The following is a 22,869-nucleotide window of genomic DNA, read 5'->3' as shown; positions in this document are numbered from 1 at the left end:
TGTGAACTCAAGTTTTCTTCTTGAAATATAAAAATGGATTGTTATCACATCAAGGAATTAGTTATATAGTAATATCTACATCTACATCCATACTCCGCAAGCCACCTGATGGTGTGTGGCGGGGGGTACCTTGAGTACCTCTATCGGGTTCTCCCTTCCATTCCAGTCTCGTATTGTTCGTGGAAAGAAAGATTGTCAGTATGCCTCTGTGTGGGCTCTAATCTCTCTGATTTTATCCTCATGGTCTCTTCGTGAGATATACGTAGGAGGGAGCAATATAATGTTTGACTCCTTGGTGAAGGTTTGTTCTCGAAACTTCAACAAAAGCCTGTACCGACCTACTGAGCGTCTCTCCTGCAGAGTCTTCCACTGGAGTTTATCTATCTTCTCCGTAACGCTTTCGCAATTATCTGACTTAAAGAAAAAAAATTGAGTACTTTCATTACATGATGAACCAGAGCAACAGTTTTAAAATTCAGTTTATGTTAAATGGATCACAGTTTTCATTTAAATTATACAACTTATCCTGAATCTGAAACTGGTTTTGGTGAAGCATACTAATATTTGAAAAACAGCTGTTATCAGGAAACGGAAAGTATAACAAGGAAGAAGCCCGCAAGCATTGTATCAACCACTGTATGTTGCTGCTAACTGGAGTTTAATTTTAATTTCCACAACTGTGTGGAAATTAATTTTTATAACAACAAAATTGGAAGAAACTGAATGAAGAAATTTTGAGAAAAGAAGAAAATGAAGCTCACTGCCAACAAAGCTTAACATGATCTGAACTGACACCAACACAGGAAATAATAATAATAATAATAATAATAATAATAATAATACAAATATTGGTAATATACAAAGTAGATCCTAAATTGATACAGTTCCTAAACATAGTAATGAAAAATTGGAAAACCACACTTAATATCCAAACAAATTCAAATAATATCACATCACAGCCAATACAGATTAAGCGTGGAATATACCAAGGAGACTCATTAAGTCCTTTCTGGTTCTGCCTTGCTCTGAACCCACTATCCAACATGCTAAATAATACAAATTATGGATACAATATTACTGGAACATACCCACACAAAATCACACATTTGCTATACATGGATGATCTAAAACTACTGGCAGCAACAAATCAACAACTCAACCAATTACTAAAGATAACAGAAGTATTCAGCAATGATATAAGTATGGCTTTTGGAACAGACAAATGTAAGAAAAATAGCATAGTCAAGGGAAAACACACTAAACAAGAAGATTACATATTGGATAACCACAGCGACTGCATAGAAGCGATGGAAAAAACGGATGCCTATAAATATCTAGGATACAGACAAAAAATAGGAATAGATAATACAAATATTAAAGAAGAACTAAAAGAAAAATATAGACAAAGACTAACAAAAATACTGAAAACAGAATTGACAGCAAGAAACAAGACCAAAGCTATAAATACTTATGCCATACCAATATTGACCTACTCATTTGGAGTAGTGAAATGGAGTAACACAGACCTAGAAGCACTCAATACACTTACACGCTCACAATGCCACAAATATAGAATACATCACATACATTCAGCAACAGAAAGATTCACATTAAGCAGAAAGGAAGGAGGAAGGGGATTTATCGAGATAAAAAACCTACATTATGGACAGGTAGACAATTTAAGAAAATTCTTTATAGAACGAGCAGAAACTAGCAAAATACACAAAGCAATCACTCATATAAATACATCGGCTACACCACTACAATTTCATAACCACCTCTACAACCCTTTAGACCACATAACATCAACAGATACGAAGAAAGTAAATTGGAAAAAGAAAACACTTCATGGCAAGCACCCGTATCATCTAACACAGCCACACATCGATCAAGACGCATCCAACACATGGCTAAGAAAAGGCAATATATACAGTGAGACAGAAGGATTCATGATTGCAATACAGGATCAAACAATAAACACCAGGTATTACAGCAAGCATATTATTAAAGATCCCAATACCACAACAGATAAATGGAGACTTTGTAAACAACAAATAGAAACAGTAGATCACATCACAAGCGGATGTACAATACTAGCAAATACAGAATACCCCAGAAGACATGACAATGTCGCAAAAATAATACATCAACAGCTTGCCTTACAACATAAACTTTTAAAACAACAAGTTCCGACATACAAGTATGCACCACAAAATGTACTGGAGAATGATGAATACAAATTATACTGGAACAGAACCATTATAACAGATAAAACGCCACATAACAAACCTGACATCATACTCACCAATAAAAAGAAGAAATTAACACAACTAATCGAAATATCCATACCCAATACAACAAATATACAAAAGAAAACAGGAGAAAAAATTGAAAAATACATCCAACTGGCTGAGGAAGTCAAAGACATGTGGCATCAGGATAAAGTTGACATCATACCAATTATACTATCAACTACAGGAGTCATACCACACAATATCCACCAGTACATCAATGCAATACAGCTACATCCAAACATATATATAAAACTACAGAAATCCGTAATTATTGATACATGTTCAATTACCCGAAAGTTCCTAAATGCAATATAACACATACCGTACAGTTAATAGGAAGTGACGCTTGATCAAGGTCCGCGTCACTTTCCATTCTCAACCAGACTTAACATCTGAGAAAGTAAAGAAATAATAATAATAATAATGGAGGAGGCCTGGGAAAAGAATAGGCCTCCGGTATGTTCTGCCAGTCGTAAAAGGCGACAAAAAGAACAAACCACTAATAGGGCTAACCCCCCTTTCAGTGTGATGAGTTGGTTCAGGACAGAACTAAAGAAGCCTCGGACAAGCGCCGTCATGGTCGGGGACGACGCTTGAACCCTATGCCCGCCCACAATGGTAACGACACTGCTAGCCAACTGGAAAATGATTTAAATCCAAATAGAGGTGTTTTGCAGGATATGCTTCCTGCAACCACCCTAGAAGGAAAACAAAGACAGAGGATGAGATGGTCAGATGAAGTTAATCGACACCTCATGTTCTGTTATTACCAAGCAACAAACCTAGGAACCAACACAACTGGATACAGATCACAAGTATACACAACATTTATTACCAGAAGATACCCAGAATTAGAATTTTTAACTGAACAATGACTAGCTGATCAGATCCGTGTAATAATAAAAAAATAACAGGATACCCCAGTCAGAATTAGAAAACATCAAACAACAAGTACAACAAATACTGGAACAAAATAATGTGCAATCAGAAGAAGAAGAAGAAACTACAGCAATGAACTCAAACATCCCAGAGCAAACAAACAAATAACAACACGCATCAATTAAACAATCAGAGGAAAACGAAATCTTAAGACAGCCACCAGAACAAGCACGAATAGAACACGAAGTGACACACATGTTAGATATAGAAGAAAAATTTCAGCTGAAATATATAGAATACAAAGACACAAATACAGAGATTAGACCATTCTTGCATAGACTGCCAAGTAACCCACAAGTCAAAACAATAAAAACTATCAACACAATCATACACAACAAAATAAATGAAAACACAACTGTGGAAGAGTTACAACTACTGCTTTATATAGGAGCACTCACTACACTAAATATACACACTAGGCAGAGATCAGAACCAACCAACACACAGAAGAAACCCACAAAACCAGCATGGCAACACAGGCTACAGAACAGAATAGAAAAACTGAGAAATGACATCAGACAGCTAACACAATTTATAAGAAATGAAATGTCAGAAAAAAAACGAAAAAGGTTAGGTAAAATCTCACAACAAGAAACGATAGAGCAATTAGATGAAAAGAAGCAGAAATTACAAGCATTGGCCAAACGATTTAGAAGACACAAAAAAAAAGTGAAAATAGAAGGAAACAAAACCAAACATTCAACACAAACCAAAAGAAATTTTACCAGACAATAGATAACACACACATTAAAATAGACAATCCACCAAACATAACAGAAATGGAACACTTCTGGAGCAACATATGGTCAAACCCGGTACAACATAACAGGCATGCACGGAGGATACAAGCAGAAACAGACACATACAAGTTGATACCACAAATGCCTGACATGATAATTTTGCAACATGAAGTCACCCAAGCAATTAATTCTACTCACAATTGGAAAGCCCCTGGAAAAGATAAAATAGCAAATTTCTGGCTACAGAAGTTCACCTCAACACATTCACATCTAACTAAATTATTTAACAGTTACATTGCAGACCCATACACATTCCCTGATACACTTACACATGGAATAACTTATCTGAAACCTAAAGATCAAGCAGACACAGCAAACCCAGCAAAATATCGCCCCATAACATGCCTACCAACAATATACAAAATATTAACTTCAGTCATTACACAGAAATTAATGACACATACAACACAGAACAAAATTATAAATGAAGCACAAAAAGGCTGTTGCAAAGGAGCACGAGGATGTAAAGAGCAACTGATAATAGATGCAGAGGTGACATATGAAGCTAAAACTAAACAAAGGTCGCTACACTACGCATACATTGATTACCAAAAAGCTTTTGATAGTGTACCCCACTCATGGTTACTACAAATACTGGAAATACACAAAGTAGATCCTAAATTGATACAGTTCCTAAACATAGTAATGAAAAATTGGAAAACCACACTTAATATCCAAACAAATTCAAATAATGTCACATCACAGCCAATACAGATTAAGTGTGGAATATACCAAGGAGACTCATTAAGTCCTTTCTGGTTCTGCCTTGCTCTGAACCCACTATCCAACATGCTAAATAATACAAATTATGGATACAATATTACTGGAACATACCCAAACAAAATCACACATTTGCTGTACATGCATGATCTAAAACTACTGGCAGCAACAAATCAACAACTCAACCAATTACTAAAGATAACAGAAGTATTCAGCAATGATATAAATATGGCTTTTGGAACAGACAAATGTAAGAAAAATAGCATAGTCAAGGGAAAACACACTAAACAAGAAGATTACATAATGGATAACCACAGCGACTGCATAGAAGCAATGGAAAAAACAGTGCCTATAAATATCTAGGATACAGAGAAAAAAAATAGGAATAGATAATACAAATATTAAAGAAGAACTAAAAGAAAAATATAGACAAAGACTAACAAAAATACTGAAAACAGAATTGACAGCAAGAAACAAGACAAAAGCTATAAATACTTACGCTATACCAATATTGACCTACTCATTTGGAGTAGTGAAATGGAGTAAAACAGACCCAGAAGCACTCAATACACTTACACGATCACAATGCCACAAATACAGAATACATCACATACATTCAGCAACAGAAAGATTCACATTAAGCAGAAAAGGAAGGAGGAAGGGGATTTATCGACATAAAAAACCTACATTATGGACATAATAGAGGGAAACATTCCACGTGGGAAAAATATATCTAAAAACAAAGATGATGTGACTTACCGAACGAAAGTGCTGGCAGGTCGATAGACACACAAACAAACACAAACATACACACAAAATTCAAGCTTTCGCAACAAACTGTTGCCTCATCATGAAAGAGGGAAGGAGGGAAGGAGAGGGAAAGACGAAAGGATGTGGGTTTTAAGGGAGAGGGTAAGGAGTCATTCCAATCCCAGGAGCGGAAAGACTTATCTTAGGGGGAAAAAAGGAAAAAAAGGACAGGTATACACTCGCGCACACACACACATATCCATCCGCACATACACAGACACAAGCAGACATTTGTAAAGGCAAACTCTTTACCTTTACAAATATGTGTGTGTGTGCGCGCGAGTGTATACCTGGCCTTTTTTCCTTTTTTCCCCCTAAGGTAAGTCTTTCCACTCCTGGGATTGGAATGACTCCTTACCTTCTCCCTTAAAACCCACATCCTTTCGTCTATCCCTCTCCTTCCCTCTTTCCTGATGAGGCAACAGTTTGTTGCGAAAGCTTGAATTTTGTGTGTATGTTTGTGTGTCTATCGACCTGCCAGCACTTTCGTTCGGTAAGTCACATCATCTTTGTTTTTAGCTACATTATGGACAGGTAGACAATTTAAGAAAATTCTTTATAGAACACGCAGAAACTAGCAAAATTCACAAAGCAATCACTCATATAAATACATCGGCTACACCACTGCAATTTCATAACCACTTCTACAACCCTTTAGATCACACAACATCAACAGATACGAAGAAAGTAAATTGGAAAAAGAAAACACTACATGGCAAGCACCCGTATCATCTAACACAGCCACACATCGATCAAGACGCATCCAGCACATGGCTAAGAAAAGGCAATATATACAGTGAGACGGAAGGATTCATGATTGCAATACAGGATCAAACAATAAACACCAGATATTACAGCAAGCATATTATTAAAGATCCCAATACCACAACAGGTAAATGCAGACTTTGCAAACAACAAATAGAAACAGTAGATCACATAACAAGCGGGTGTACAATACTAGCAAATACAGAATACCCCAGAAGACATGACAATGTAGCAAAAATAACACATCAACAGCTTGCCTTACAACATAAACTTATAAAACAACACGTTCCCACATACAAGTATGCACCACAAAATGTACTGGAGAATGATGAATACAAATTATACTGGAACAGAGCCATTATAACAGATAAAACAACACCACATAACAAACCTGACATCATACTCATCAATAAAAAGAAGAAATTAACACAACTAATCGAAATATCCACACCCAATACAACAAATATACAAAAGGAAACAGGAGAAAAAATTGAAAAATACATCCAACTGGCTGAGGAAGTCAAGGACATGTGGCATCAGGATAAAGTTGACATTATACCAATTATACTATCAACTACAGGAGTCATACCACACAAGATCCACCAGTACATCAACGCAATACAGCTACATCCAAACATATATATACAACTACAGAAATCTGGAATTATTGATACATGTTCAACTACCCGAAAGTTCCTAAATGCAATGTAACATATACCGTACAGTTAAAAGGAAGTGACGCTTGATCAAGGTCCGCGTCACTTTCCATTTTTAACCAGACTTAACGTCTGAGAAAGTAAAGAAATAATAATAATCAGCTTACCTTCCATTCGGAAAGCGGTTGCACTCAGTGACTGTTATATTAACTTGTAAATTATAGACTGCACCAATCGGTCATCCTTTTTAAATTTTATTATGCAGATCTACATTTCGGCTAGAAGCTAGCCATTCTCAATGCACTGTTATTTTCACTCAAAGGATGTAAGTCCCTGTTGATCGGGCTTCACCCACGTAATCTAGATCTGTATAATAAAATTTAAAAAGGATGACTGATTGCTGCAATTTATAATTTACAAATAATAATAATAAAAGTATTTAAGCACACCAACCATTCAAACCACTCAAGAAGTTCCTAACTGCTGATCTTCACAAGGAGATTGTGTGATGATATAGGACTAAATCAGAACTACACTAATTGAGTTCCTTACCTTCATAAAAATTGATTTTGTTACAACTGGGATATCATATGATAGATGATCACAACCTGGGTCAAATGGTTCTTTCAGATGACTACCATGCTTCGCAGCACCCAGGGCAATCAGTTCATCAGGATTTACACTACATAATAACTCTGAATTGGGAAACATTTCTGAGACTGATTGCTGAATTATTGGGATTTTCGCAGATCCACCGCACAGGAGCACCTAAAAGAAATATTTCAGAATTCTGTAGTACACTCATAACATTCGTACAAATAAGAAAGGGTCTGAAAAGTAAAATAGACATATAAGAGGGAGCTTATGTAACTAGTAACATAAATCTTACTCTGGTCAATACAGTAATTCTCAAACAATTCAGTAATTTGTAATCAAACAATGGAAACTCCAGAAAAGAATATCAGCAATGTAGGAAAAGACAGATTGCTACTTACTGTGAAGAAGAAACAACAAGTTGCAGACAGCACAATTAAAAGACACTTATAGCTTTTGGCCACAGCTTCATAAGTAAAAAGCCAAAAAAACCACACACACACACACACACACACACACACACACACACACACACACACACACACAGCCACCATTTCCAGCATCTCGGGCCACAATGCTTACAGTAAGTAGCAATCTGTCAGTAATTTGTAAGCTATTTAGCATAACTATAACAGAGTCATGCTGTTTCACTTTATGGATCATTCTGTCCCAAAACTGACACAGAACAATATATTTCAATAACCAGGTGCTACAATGATGCATCCGTCAGGAAACGAATTCTTGTATGCAAATGCTGGGAAACAATAGCGCACCATCCACTATGACTAATCTCATACAAACATTATACAAAATCTCAGGCAGAATCATGGACGTATATTAAAGGAGGATGATGTACAAAAAGTGCAAGTGGATGATGAGAGATCGTTCATTTACTTGCTGTACAAAAATAAGAGAACGGTTTGCTTCAATTTGTATTTCGTCTTCATTACAAGAAAACTGAGACACTAGTATCTGAAGAGATCATAACAGAGGTGATCTGATATGTAAGTAGCACACTATGTTTTATAGAAACAGCTTTGTGTTTCCCAAGTGAGGCAATGGAGGAGCAGCAATGCTAGACAATTTGCAGTATGGTATCACTTATAAATCCTCATGCTCTCTAGAGACAGCATCACAATGAGCATGTGCAGTGCAACAAAGAACAACAGTTGTATGATGCCTCTTCCCCATATTTTGACTCACTGAACAGTCAATCACAAATTTATTTCAAATTAACTATACTTGTTACCAATAAGGATGAGAACAGCTTCATGTGTAAGACTTCTCAAAATATAAACACAAAAGGTATAAATCTGACAGAAAAAACTACTTTACAAGACAAATAAATGTTAGTTTGAGTTGGTATCTTCCTTCTAAACGAAGCCCAGCAATCTACGTACATCACAAAAGACACAATATACAGAATATACTGTATGAGCTACAAAAGGTACATGGCCTAGCCAAAAGAGCAGCCAATTTTCCTTTATATCAGTGTCAATGTGTGCTGGATGTACATCAGTGCACATGACCATTTTGATACATGTCATGGCATTCACACAGCAAACTCTCCACAGGGTATCTACTGTAGACAGTGGAATAAGTCTTATCACATTGGAATAGAACAATTATGGAACACACAGATCTCTTACAGGGTGTGTACGCGGACAAGGAGAAAAAATTCCCGGATCTCCCGGTGAAAAATACATTTTCTCCCGTGTGAAAATACACTTTTTCCCCTGTTAAGTGACAGTATACTTTCCGTCAGAACTGTAAAACTTATCAATCCTTTGAACGGATATGGTTTTATACAGCAACATAGAATTTCTCGGCACTTTAGAAAATGAAACTCAGGGGGAAAAAACACGTTCTGGGAAGATCTTTGATGGGCAGCAACATATATGCTGCATATTTTTGTATTAAGAAAGTATAAATTCGAATTCCACCAAAGGAAAAGTTGATGGTTTAAGTTAATATACATAGTGTTGCTACAAGAAAAGCAAAGCTTTCACATATAATATTTGTCTCTAAAATTAATAAGCTACAAGCTTTCACATATAATATTTGTCTCTAAGATTAATAAGCTACAGGAGAAGCTAAGCTTTCACATATAATGTTGATCTGTTTAGTGCATGTTACACTTTAAGATAAATCACACAAATACGCCAGTAAAATTTTTAATACCGACATAAATCTCTGATCTTCTGGGCTCGAAATTCTTCTAAATGGCTCGTCATCAAAGAGTTGATTTTTAAATGAGAGCAAACACAAAGATTTAAGAAATTCATCGTACATTCTTGCACATAGTTCATTTTGCGTAAAAGGAAATTTACTTTGAAAATATCGCTTTTCGAACCGCAATTCTCAATATTTTCCTGCGACCTGTTAAAAATAGATTCATTTCAGCAGTTGCTAGAGAGCACCAGATAAGAGGCGTCACCACGCTTGCACAGCTACGGTGACGTAGGAAGCCCGTATGTTCGTACGTGTAAAACATTAAAAGATCTTTCTTACATTATGTCATAAAAGAAACAAGACATCAGAGGACACTCCAAGAGCATCGGAAGTCCGTGAACCATACTAAAAAGCATAGTCTGCCTTAAAGTGCACATTCGTATGTGCAGATTCCCAATGATGTAGGCCTCAACCTGATATTAAGCTTTTCAGTGTGGTTTTCAGGATGTAAATTTTCTTGGAGTACCAGTACTATATTATTTCATGTTTGGATCTTTATTATGGCATAATTCCGTACGTGCTAGAAGATGGAATCGTGCACTTGAAATGCAGTGAACAGTTGAAACTAGCCAATAGAGTGGAATTAAACACTGCGAGTCAAATAAATTTACTGCCTCAGCAGGAAAGCTTAATAAAAGCCAAGTTTCTTTAGAAAACTGACAAAAATAACTACACTGTTCTGCAAGGTGATTAATGCTTGACTGTCAGAAAGGTGGAAATAAAATAAATTCTGAAACTAGTAACACATTTTAGACTACCGTAATTATGTGAATGTATTTTAATTCACTTGATAGCTCCCAACCACAGAAATCCGTCTTGTTTTAATTTGACGTGAGAGCAGTAAACGATGAGGAAACACAAAAATCACTAAACGTAAACACGTGTCGACCCTCGACTATAGCTCAGACTGCTCTGCAAAAAAAAAAAAAGTTCATTTTGTAGCGCACATCTTTCTGAAGAGTCTGATACATAAAACATATATCTGAGAGGAAATGTAAGAGATGTTATTTGGTCTTAAGTGTGCCGAAGTGCAGTGCCATGCCTCTTCAAATAACATTCTTATACCACACATCACTGTATTTCGCTCTGTGTAACTCAAAGGTGTATATTTTGTAATGGATGCCATCAAACTATTTCAGGACTGTGGAAATTAAAATGTCCTGTAGTGCCTCTCCTTCTCCCAGTCAGCCGGTTTGACATTCTGCCACTCTCTCTCTCTCTCTCTCTCTCTCTCTCTCTCTCTCTCTCTTTTTTTTTTTTTTTTTTTTTTTTTTAACACGCAATTAATACTGGATGGGATTATTTGTAACCAGGAGAACAAGAACTCTTCACAAAATCAGGACTCTTTATTGCCTATTAGTTAATAACTTGCTCTTCTGTGTGACATAAAATTAAATATAAGGCACCTAAAACCAGTAAAGACAAGTGACATGCAAGACAGTACACATTTCTTCAATCCTTAGGTCCTAGTGATTTTTTTCTCTAATCTTGCTACAGCTTTACATGGTGTGCCTTCCTTTCTGCGAAAGAACTATTAACTCATCAAAGTTTGTCAAACATTTTGCTACATGATAAATCGAAATGTCATCTAATACTGAAAAAGCTGTTAATACAAATAGTACCCAAGAATGGTGTGGTTTCTCAATCTGACTACATCTATTTTGTCACTGTTTCCTGGATAAAACAAAATAGGCCATTCTAATACTGCAGCAATTGTAACACACACCAAATAAGCAAGACTGTTTTGGCAATAATGATCATTTTTATATTACGGCAATATAATTCACAAAGTAGCAACACAAAATATCTATTTTTCCTACTACAATCAAAAAGCTTTATGTTAGGAACTAGTTTCAAATTTCATTCATACGCTCCAGTTTCTCATGCACGAGACCGAAAACTAGTAGAACAAAATTTTTGTATGAATTTGGAATCGTCATATTCTTCCATAATTTGTGTGATGTCCCCATTTCTTCTCCTTCCTCATACTAACAAACAATCTTGTCATCACTAACACTAACTATTGCTACTACTGTCAAAACTCATTCTACGTTTAACTTTACTAACCCCGCCACAATCACTGGTTTAGTTATCCAGCGATTATTCTCCTGTTAGGCGTTAGTATGTTTTCGTACAATGCGTTTTCCGTGCTACTCCCACAATGGAACTTTAAGCAGCTGCTAGCCTGTGACTACAACTGGCCCTGTCTAATGTAGCGATGTGGCCAAAAATTTTCTGTCAGAATTCACTTTCTTGGATACACTGAGAAGATAATACATAATCTTTCTTACCTGTTATTCCTGTTAGTCATTTATTTCAACTCTGGTAATCTGAATCTATGGATTTCACTAGTAATTATAACAATGCTGAATATTTGCAAACCGAATCCACCACATAAACAAGCAGCAGTTAGCATTCACCAGTTCGACTTTATTCCGCTCAGCTCGTATAGCCCCGTCTCGTTTTGTCTGCAGGAAAGTTCACGTCTAGATGCGATGAGGATTCTCCTGGCAGACATATCACATACACTATGCATGCATTCAAAAATCAACTTATAATTCATTCGGAAATCAACTTAGAATGTGTTCAAAAATGTCCAAAAACCAGCAGGGGTGCATTTCAAAATCATATGAACAATCGACAGATCGACGTGCGCTGGATGCTAGGTGCTTTGTAAAAGAAGGTTTCTCCCCCTCAAGAATATGAATCTGCCCCCTCCCCCCGAAATTGTCACCTGGTTCAGATACAACAGTTTGCCGCCCCCCTCCACTAGATCCAGGACTGCTGCGCATGCGTGAATGTGGCAGCTTGGGCGCGCCAGTAAAATTTTTCCAGGTATCCCACGTGGCTGGTTGCTGCTACTGCTGCTTGCACAGCCAACAGCCACATTTCTGTAGCCAGAAGCAGGAGAAGGTATTACTCATATGCGACTCAACTGCGCGTGTGCGTGAGCCCGCTCGTAACTGCTTAAATGAATCTAATATAAACAGTTGTGACGTCATGCTCATCGGAGGCAATTTTGTTGTTATGAAGCATTGCATAGTCTTCCTAAAGCCTTTAACACATTTTGCTGTTGACAGACTCTTGTATGTGCACTGTGTTATTTTATATGGCGCATTTCCTTTGCAATTTAAGTTTTACTTTCATTTTTTTCTCTCGTTCATGTTTTAATGCTCCAGTATTATTCTGCAGTAGCGGGATACAGTAATATCCTTTGTTAGAGTATCGGTTCTTACCAGTCAAAATTACACAAATTTAACTGGAAACTAAAACAACGAAAAATTTCCAGAATTCTAAAAAATTCCCGGGTTTTTCCTGGTTTCCCCCCCTGATGAACAAATTCCTGGGTTTTTCCCGGATCTCCCGGTTGTCCCGGGTCGTATACACCATGTCTTACAGATTGGGGAAAACAGTAACAGTATAGAAGATGCCAACATAAAATATGTTTAAGATCAGGTCAACTGCTTTTGGAATGGCAAGGGAGTGACAGACTGACTGTCAAAGCCAGTGTCAGCTTCTGACATGAAGAACCACTTTCAGGATTAAAAATGTGTGAAAAGTAGACTCTATAAATGACAACTGATGAATTGTGCATTACCAAATGTGCTCCACATCATTGCCCTGGAAGAAGATGGCAAGCAGATATTTTGCCTGCTTAAAGGCAAAATTCATGGAAATCTCTGGAAATTTAATTACTGCGTAATTCTTCCTTTGAATCACACTGATAGGAAATGAAACCTTGCGCTTGCAGTTGAGTATGGAATCAAAGTGACAACTGACGCAATAGCACTTATTGTCCTCCTCAAAAACCACAAAGAAAGGAAAAGGAAGATAATAGATTGCAATGTACTGTTCATTGTAATTAGAGAGAGAGAACACAAGCACAGATATGATCAAAATGAGGAAGGAAATTGGACAAGCTTTTCTGAAACGAACAATCCCAGCAAATGCTATATTGATTTCAGAGGGGGAGAGGGAGGGACTATGACAACCCTAAATGTGGATGGCTCGATGTCGATTTGAATTCTGGTCCTTCTGAATATGAATCCAGTGTGCTAACTATAGTGCTCCACGGAGCAGGGTGGAGTGGCTACGAGCCAGCACGGTGCAGGCAGGCGACGGAGGCGAGATGGGAGCCCGAGAGGTTCCAGGGAAAGGCAGCTGCAAATCTAACAAGTTCTTACATTGAGGCATCTCAGCTGCTCGATAGACTCCATCAGTGGCCAGCTGGCCACTGAATTCCACTGATGTGGCTTTTGCCCCGAGCGTTTGCAGCATGTTCTCGATGATGCTGTGTGGCCCTGGCTGACACCCAGCTGAGTCACAGTAGGGGATGCCTACCATGTGAAGATGCCTAGTGTGGATGTCTGCTGCACTCTGAGCAGGAGTCAGCCATGCTACTGGAGATGACCTGGTGTAGCCCACTGCAAATTGGGACTAATTGTGTGGAGGGACTTAGTGTATAGAGCTGTTGTCCATCTGTGGCCTCAAACCAGTGACTTTTTATTGGCAGGTCCACGTGGTATCCTCATTTGGCAAAACCCTGTCGCCCCAATTCGGCTGCAAGACTAACAATAAATCCATCACAAAAATTACTTGTACTTATTGTCAATAGCAGTGCACCATTCGTGCATACGCAGCACTATCAGTCACGTATCCTAAAATTCCACTGCCACTGTCAGTTTGGACAACTGCCTTGCCCTTTGCTGCATTAGTATATGCAGTACTGCTGAGTTCACTGTTTCAACAAGCTAACCTACCTCAAAACACTGCACTGGCCTTGTTGAATTATTACAGTGACAACATCCCATGCTCGCCTGCTTTCATAGCTGTGGCAATGCACTGCTCAGATTCACTCTAATATGGCCATACATGAGAGTTGAGATAAACATGGGTATTTTTAAAAAAAAAATCCAACCCAGTGGGTCAAATTTAGTTTTTGTGGGTTTTATTGTTTTTTTCTATTTTTCACATTGACAATAGTTCTATTAAAATTCCTATTATTAACTTATTCAAAATGTAACCCATCTTACAATTACTTTATTAGGCCCCTTTTCTTGCCCTGCTAACACTGCATCCATTGAGAGGATCTTCTCCACCTACTGGCTTGTTTGGTCAAAATTAAGAAATAATTTAGGAGAGAAAGAACCTGACAAATTAGTGAAGATCTAAAAAATTTCTGCATGCTTCAAAAAGAATGTACTTTACATTCATTATTAAAGTTTTTTCTGGTAGTGTAAATGTTATTTATCTGTGTGTCTTATATTGCAAGAAAAGTTAAATACAATATTAATTAAAAAATTCTTGTGATATTAAATAGTTGTCTTTACTACATATGATGGCTCTTTTGAATTTGAGTAAGGCTAACTATATTGTGTTATACTACTTTACAAGCGCCCCCCCCCCCCCCTTACACACACACACACACACACACACACACACACACACACACACACACACACACACACACACACGAACAAGATGCATCATTTTCATATCACACTACTTGTTTGTACAAATTACAGATAAATTTTATACCCAAAACAACTAGCAAGTTGCTGACATATGTTAGATACTGCATCAAATCTTCCTTACTAAGCTGCTTGTTGCTATTTGCTTAGAAGTCTTCTTTTTGCACTTGTTTTCACTTCTGGCAATTTAAACCTTCATGGCTTGTCCCAGTGCTTCCTTTTCTCTTAATCCTAAATTTACATCTATTCTGAATTCACACTACAAAGTTATACTCTCACTCACTCTTATGCTCTATGGATCTAGTCTACTAAAATCTGGAGTATTGGTGGTTTATGCTGATGACTGGCTCTCCACCTCAAAAGAATAAAAGCTACACGCACCAGAGTCAGAGCCACTGTGGCACTTGGTACTGCAGCACTCACAATCATTGTCATATGTCGTCATCCTCCTCTGAAATGCTCTACGTGTTGCATTAAGTGCTTGGCTGAAATGTCCCCCTCCTGCACGGCAATAAATCATTCCAGGGAATGGATTAGGTCAGGTTCTAGAGTTTGATTAACAAATTTTACATTCTGCATTGGTAACAGCTCTAAAGGCACATGCGGCAATTACAACTTTGTCTGTGAGATGTTCAATTGCACAACTCTTGTAATTGTGGCTAGTAGATGGAAGGTTCACCCTCTTATGTCGCATGTAGTAACATTTACTAATAACCCACTTACCTTTTTAAAGTTCAATCCGTCTGGCCTCCATGAGCTTCCCCTGACTTCTATGTATTCCAAAGGCTCAATACTTCCTCACACATTTTTATTCAGTGTGTTTTTCTGTCAATGGGTGACCGATGATATGGTGTGCCTGTGTCTTCTGCACTGAGGAAACTTTATAACCTTCTCACACCATGATGAGCTGCTACACAATTACAAGAGGTGGTTTGCTAGCCTCAGAGCATACAGTGGAGCTGATCATAAAAGGTTTGGTGGCTAACACTATTTCCGCATGATTGACTGCTTCACAGGTTTTCATCTAGAATGACTGAGCATACTGACACATCACACAACCATAATCAACTTGAGACCAGGCAAAATGCACTATAAAAAAAGAGCTCTTAAGTTCTGCCTACTTCCCATATTCTGTGACCAACATATCTAAAAATACTGAGTGCTTCCAGAGTTCACTCATTTCGCTTTCTTACATACAGCAGCACAGCTTGCGACAGACTAATCGGAGCTGAAAATCTTGACAACTGAACTGAAGCAGCTAAGACATATGAACTAATATTCTCATTTATTTGCCTTGCAGTTGCTGCTGGTATACACTAGACAGCAATACTCATGGTAAATAAAAGAAGAAGTGAAGATTAGGGTCTTATAGCCCACCAATGACAAGGAAGTGAGAGTACGAGCTCAGTATATGCAAGTATCGGGAATGAAATCACCCACATCCTTTTCAAGGGAACCGTTCTGGCATTTGCCTACATTTATTTGGAGAAATCACAGAAGTTTAAATTTCACACTGTGTCCCGGATGGTTCAGTGGTTACTGCACCTGTCTAGTATGCAGGAGAGCCTGGATTTGAGTCTCGGTCCAGTACACATTTTGGCTCATCGCCACTGATTCCACTTAACGTCCTGCAGCAGCTGACAGCAGTTATCCCACTTCAATTTACATATAATATTTCATAGCTGCAGATTCTGCGCCATGGTGTCTGTTCTTTCAGGCAAACATTATGCATTCACATATTTTGAGAATTTACACACACACACACACACACACACACACACACACACACACACACACACACACACAGTGTTTCCTAACAGGAAACATAGGTAAGTGAAAAGAATTGGAGAATAATGTAAAATCATCATCATCATCATCGCCTTACATCTTTCACATACAATGAAGAGCCAAAGAAACTAGTACACTTGCCCATGAGCACGCAGAAGTGCCGCAACATGACGTGGCACGGACTCTACTACTGTCTGGAATAGTGGTGGAGGGAATTGACACCATGAATCCTGCACGGCTGTCCATAAATCCATAAGAGTACAAATGGTTGGAGATCTCTTCTGAACAGCATGTTGCAAGGCATCCCAGATATCCTCAATAATGTTCATGTCTCGCAAGTTTGGTGGCCAGTGGAAGTGTTTAAACTCAAAAGAGTGCTCCTAGAGCCACTATGTAGCAATTCTGGATGTGTGGGGTGTCGCACTGTCCTGCTGGAATTGCCCAAGTATATTCCTGGTTTTCTCGGTACACTCACGAAATGGGGCATGGGAAAATCCTCACTTCATCATTACCTCGGAGATGCTGTGTCCCATTGCTCATGTGCCGACTATAACACCATATTCAAACTCCCTTAAATCTTGATAACCTACAATTGTAGCAGCACTAACTGATCTAAGAACTGTGTCAGACACTTGTTGTCTTATATAAGCATTGCCAACCGCAGTGCCGTGTTCTGCCTGTTTACATATTCTGTATTTGAATACGCATGTCCATACCAGTTTCTTTAGTGTTTCAGTAATCTGCGTACTTGCTGTAGCAAGATGGAAGTAAAATTGGAAACTTGGTTGCTACTTGTAGAAGACAGTGAGCTGTATTTCAAAATTCAGCCTTTAACCAATAATACGCACCATCATCACATAGACTCCCATATTGAGGACATAGTATTTGGCATGCCTTGTGTGGGGAAGCAACTGAAAGAGTTGGAAACAAGCATGCCCCTAGGTCTGGATGGAAGTCCAATTTGATTCTATTGAGGGTACTCTATGGTACTGATCGTTTACTTAGCTTGCATTTATCATACAGTCCCAAACAACAGGAAAGAAGTGCAGGGTGACTCCTGTATAGAGGAAGGGTAAAAGAATAGATCCACAAAATAACAGACCAATTCCTTAACAGTGGTTTCTTGAATATATTCTCAGTTCAAATATAATAAATTTCCTTGAGATAGAAAAGTTTCTGGCCACAAATCTGCAAGATTCAGAAAGGATCACTGATGTGAAACTCAGCTTGCCCTTTTCTCACATGATATACGTGAATCCTCAATTGACAGCAAAATGTAGAAGTATAACTTCTGGAAAGCATTTCAAACAGTGTCTCACTGCAGACTGTTAATGAAGGTATGAGCATATGTAATAGGTTCCAAGATATGTGGGTGCCTAAAAGACTTCTCAAAGTAATAGAACCCAGTATGGAGTCCTCGATGGCAAGTCCGCTCTTATTCTCTCTATATATGAATAATTTGATGGAAAGTGTGAGCAGCAATCTGCAGTTGTCTGTTGATGACAATGTGGTGTACAGGAAGGTGTCATCATTGAGTGCCTGAAGGAGGATACAGGATGACTTTGACTTAATTTCTAGTGACTTAATGAAAGGCAGCTAGCTCTACAGGTAGAAAAATGTAAGTTAATGTGGATGAGTAGGAAAACAAACCCATAATGTTTAAATACAGCAACTGTAATGTCCTGCTTGACACACCCACACTGATTAAATATCTAGGCATATTGTTTTAAAGTAATATGAAATGGAACGAGCACATAAGGATGCTAGTAGAGAATGTGAACAGTCAACTTCAGTTTACAGGAACAACTTTTGGAATGTGTGGTTCATCCATAAAGGAGACAAAGTATAGAATACTAGTACAACCCATTCTTGAGTACTTCTCGAGTGTTTGGGATCCCCACCAGGTCGCAGAAAAGGAAGCATCGAAGCAATTCACAGGCAGGCTGCTTGGTTTGTTACCAGTAGGTTCGATCAACAAATGATTATTACTAAGATGCTTCGTGAACTGAAATGGAAATCCCTGGAGGGAAGACCACATTCTTTTTGTGAAATACTATTGAGAAAAGTCAGAGAATCAGCATTTGCTGCTGACTGAAGAATGATTCTACTGCCATCAATGTAGTACATTTTGCTTAAGGACCATGACAATAAAATAAGAGATATTACAGTTCATATGGAGGAATGTAGACAGTTGCTTTTTCCCTTGCTCTATTTGCAAGTGGACAGGAAAGGAAATGATTAGTGTTGGTACAAGGTACCTTCTGTCATGCACCATAAGATGGCTTGCCGAGTACGTATGTAGACATAGAGCTTGAAAATTCACCTGAAAGTATGATGCTATGGTCATAGCCTTGAATTACTGACACAGAAGAGCAATACAGTATAATAAAATTAAAAAAATAAGATATAGAACATGAGCATTATCACAGGAAGAAATACCTGACTCAGAATTGTTATACAGTGGAAAAGGGAATGGTAAAAGGGAGAGTTGGGGGCATGGAACGGTATGAGGGATTGGGGAAGGGATGGAGAAAGGGTGATGATGTAAAATGGTAGTAACTCTACCAGATGACTCACCTTGTTTATGTCTCTGCAATCGATACCTGCTTGGCTCAGTGATTCTTCTATTGGGGCAGTGCACATTTTCACAGCTGCACTAATCAAATTTTCAAATCGTGCTCTTGTCACATTGTAGCTAAAGTCTGTTCCTTCACACAGAGACTCAATAAAACAATGAGCTGTACTCATTGTGGACAAAATGTGTTTGCATTGCTCTGAAGAATTGTACAATTTAGCCATAGCACGCCGACTATCATTGGGATCCAACTTCCATTTTCTGCAATAAGAAGAAAGTATTATGTTTAAATGGCCCACACATATTGAATAATGGTATCACTAATTAGTCTTCCTTCTTTTATTAAAAAATTGGAAAGCGAACAGTTAAGGTTGTTATAGTAGTTTTTCACCACAACAACTGCTCAGTTTTTGAAATGTTCCAATAAGAAACTCTATAGTAGAATTAAGGGAACTGATAATTACATATCAAAAAGATAGATTACTACTCACCACATATGGGAGGTGCTTGGTGGCAAACAGGGACACTGAAAGAAGACTGTTTGACATTATAAGCTAAAATACTAAGTGCTTTGTCAGATGTAGACAATATCTCTCTCTATCTCTCTCTCTCTCCCCCCCCCCCCCCCCCTCCATCTACACACTATGGCCCAATGTCTCCACTGTTTAAAAACACACACATTTAGTCTGTATCTCTTAATACATTGTGTTCTGCATTTATTATAGCACCACAAAAGGCAGAGATGACAAAAAAAAAGATGAAATGGCAAAACTTATTTGTGTGCTGGTTCACAGCCACCATAAGAGGCTCATACCAATTGATAAGACACAATGATTTAACAGGATATTTAAGGTACCTAGATTAAAAGACAACCAAGTCCATTTCTTTTGAACATGGACTTCCAAGCAGTATTAAAGCTTCCATAAAATGTGTACATGTTGTTAAGTAAAACGCAATAATATCCTTCAAAATCAATGACGAGTCTATTTAAAAATAACGCCAAAATTGCATTTCAATGCAAAACCCCCAGCTTCAGAGACGATCACTTCAAAAACTAGCCAACTAACTGTAAAGCTCTTACAAGTCCGTTATATAGGAAGGAGACCATGTTCATATAAGCAGACACCTGACTGCACATGAGCATGGAAGACAAGTGTTGTTCGGAAGTGGATTTTCTTTAGTTTTTAGTCTAAATATCCTGATATCTGTGACCTGATTTTATATAGGTTACAAACAAATAGTCTGTTATGGAATATCATTCATATAAGTGACAAAAACATTCTCTTCCCTGGAAAGGGGGGAGGGGGGGGCATGCGATAGTGTATAGAACACTTGTGAGACCCATTATTGAGTACTGCTAGAGTGTTTGGGATCCACATCAGGATGGATTACAGGAAGACATCAAAGCAATTCAAAAGTGTGTCGGTAGATTTGTTACCAGTAGGTTTGGTCAACATGCAAGTATTGCAGAGATACTTCGTGAACCCACATGGTAATCAATCCCTGGAGGAAAGCTGGCATTCTTTTCCCGAAACACTACTGAGAGAACTTAGAGAATCAGCATCTGCAGCCAACTGCAGAACAATTCTACTGCCACCAACATAGCATCACATATGGACTGCACAGACAAGGTAAAAGAAATTAGGACTCGTATGGTAGCATATGAACAGTCATTTTCCCCTCACTCTGTTTGCAAGTGGAACAGGAAAGAAAATGACTAACATTCGTACAAGTTACCCTCTGTCAGGCACCATTAGGTGACCTGCAGAGTATGTACGTAGATGCAGAAAAGAGGAGGTTGCAAGGTATTATGTTCTTTCTTTCTCAGTACAGGAAATTTTAATGACCAACATAATTTTTTAAATTTTCGTTTCTTCTAAAAATACCATGGAATGCCTGCTCCTAGCAGCTGACTATAGGAGCAATTTACACAGAAGTCTGGCACTGAACATAATGTCCTGGCTTTGAAGGTGTCTTTCCTGTGATGTTACCATACCATTGGCATTTGTAGCACCACATTAGATTGGGTACCTAAAGTTTTACTTTTAGTATAATAAATAAAACCTTGATGAGTTCTAGGATAGCCAACTGAATGTTACGGTGAAGGCAACAGTTCTCTACAGTTCACCATTCACTTACATCATCAAATTTCTCTCTTCTGTTATGCTTCCGATTCCCCACTACTTTTTCAGTTCAGCAATGTCAATGTCCATGACATCCCTACAACTTACAAGGCCTTATGGTAGTTGAGGGTATCATGTTTTTCTACTCCACAACAAAGACATTCTGACAAGATTGTGCCTTTTAACGATGATCAAAGCTCAATTTCCTGGTGCAGTTCCAGAGGGTTTTGATGACTGATAATGACCCACCCATACTGTGGAGATATTTCTTTCGTCTTAGTTGGGATTCACATGCATTCCCACAAACAGCTGGGGTTCTGTACAGTCCACCCAGATAGAGAGCACTGACTTCCTATGTAGGTGTTATAAAACTACGGTGTGGCAGGTTCATCTGAGGTTACCACTAACGACCATTTCGCCTCAATGGTCATCCATCCCATCAGCACACACATCTATGAGGTCTTTTCTTCTTCTTCTTCTTCTTCTTCTTCTTCCTTTTTTTTTAAGAGAGAGAGAGGCAGGACATCATGTTTCAATTGTCATAGCCATGTAGTGTACCAATTAATGCTGGGCAAGCCAGTAATCAACAGACTGCACAAAGAGTGGCCTAGTTGGTTGGTTTAAAAGAGGGAGGAAGGGACCAAACTATGAGGTCATCGGTCCATTGTTCCGAAGGAAACAATGCCACAAGGGTGAGAGTAAGACAATGAGACAACACCAAACAGAATTAAAGGAAAAACGACAACGACTGAAGGTCAACACACACTTAAATGGACAAAACGGGACAAGAAAACCACAAAGACGCAAGAAACAGGTAGAAGAGCTTAAATCAAGAAAGCACGTTACCATGGCTGGCTGACCATGAGGATAAAAAGGAAAAGCCAGCCACTCTGCAACACATTAAAACACCCACCCTGAAAGCACGAGGGGGAAGGACACACAGGGACAAAGGACATGTGCTAAAACTTGGAGCAAATGATAAAACACACCCTCACGAATAAAATGTAAAACTAAAGCTGTTGTTGAGGCATTATTGGCCAACACTGAAGGTAGGGTGCTGGGAAGGTTAAAAGTCCACTGCAGAGCGGCGGAAAGTGAGCAG

The 22,869-nt window shown here is 38.3% G+C and overlaps 1 protein-coding gene across 1 annotated transcript in view; it reads right to left on the bottom strand.

Annotated features, from left to right (window-relative positions):
* LOC126248049 (heat shock 70 kDa protein 14-like) overlaps positions 1 to 22,869 on the bottom strand; it is a 251,940-nt gene that overhangs the window by 34,667 nt on the left and 194,404 nt on the right. Inside the window, exons 6-7 of the mRNA XM_049948683.1 lie at positions 19,647 to 19,905; positions 7,537 to 7,752 (exon numbers count right to left, since the gene is read on the bottom strand). Of these exons, the coding sequence (XP_049804640.1) occupies positions 7,537 to 7,752; positions 19,647 to 19,905 (475 nt within the window). The remainder of the gene's footprint in view (positions 1 to 7,536; positions 7,753 to 19,646; positions 19,906 to 22,869) is intronic.

Source organism: Schistocerca nitens, chromosome 3 (genome assembly GCF_023898315.1).
Source record: "Schistocerca nitens isolate TAMUIC-IGC-003100 chromosome 3, iqSchNite1.1, whole genome shotgun sequence".
Classification (NCBI taxonomy): Eukaryota; Metazoa; Arthropoda; class Insecta; order Orthoptera; family Acrididae; genus Schistocerca; species Schistocerca nitens.
The sequence above is the reverse complement of the archived record's forward strand: the minus strand, read 5'-3'. Positions and strand labels throughout refer to the sequence as shown.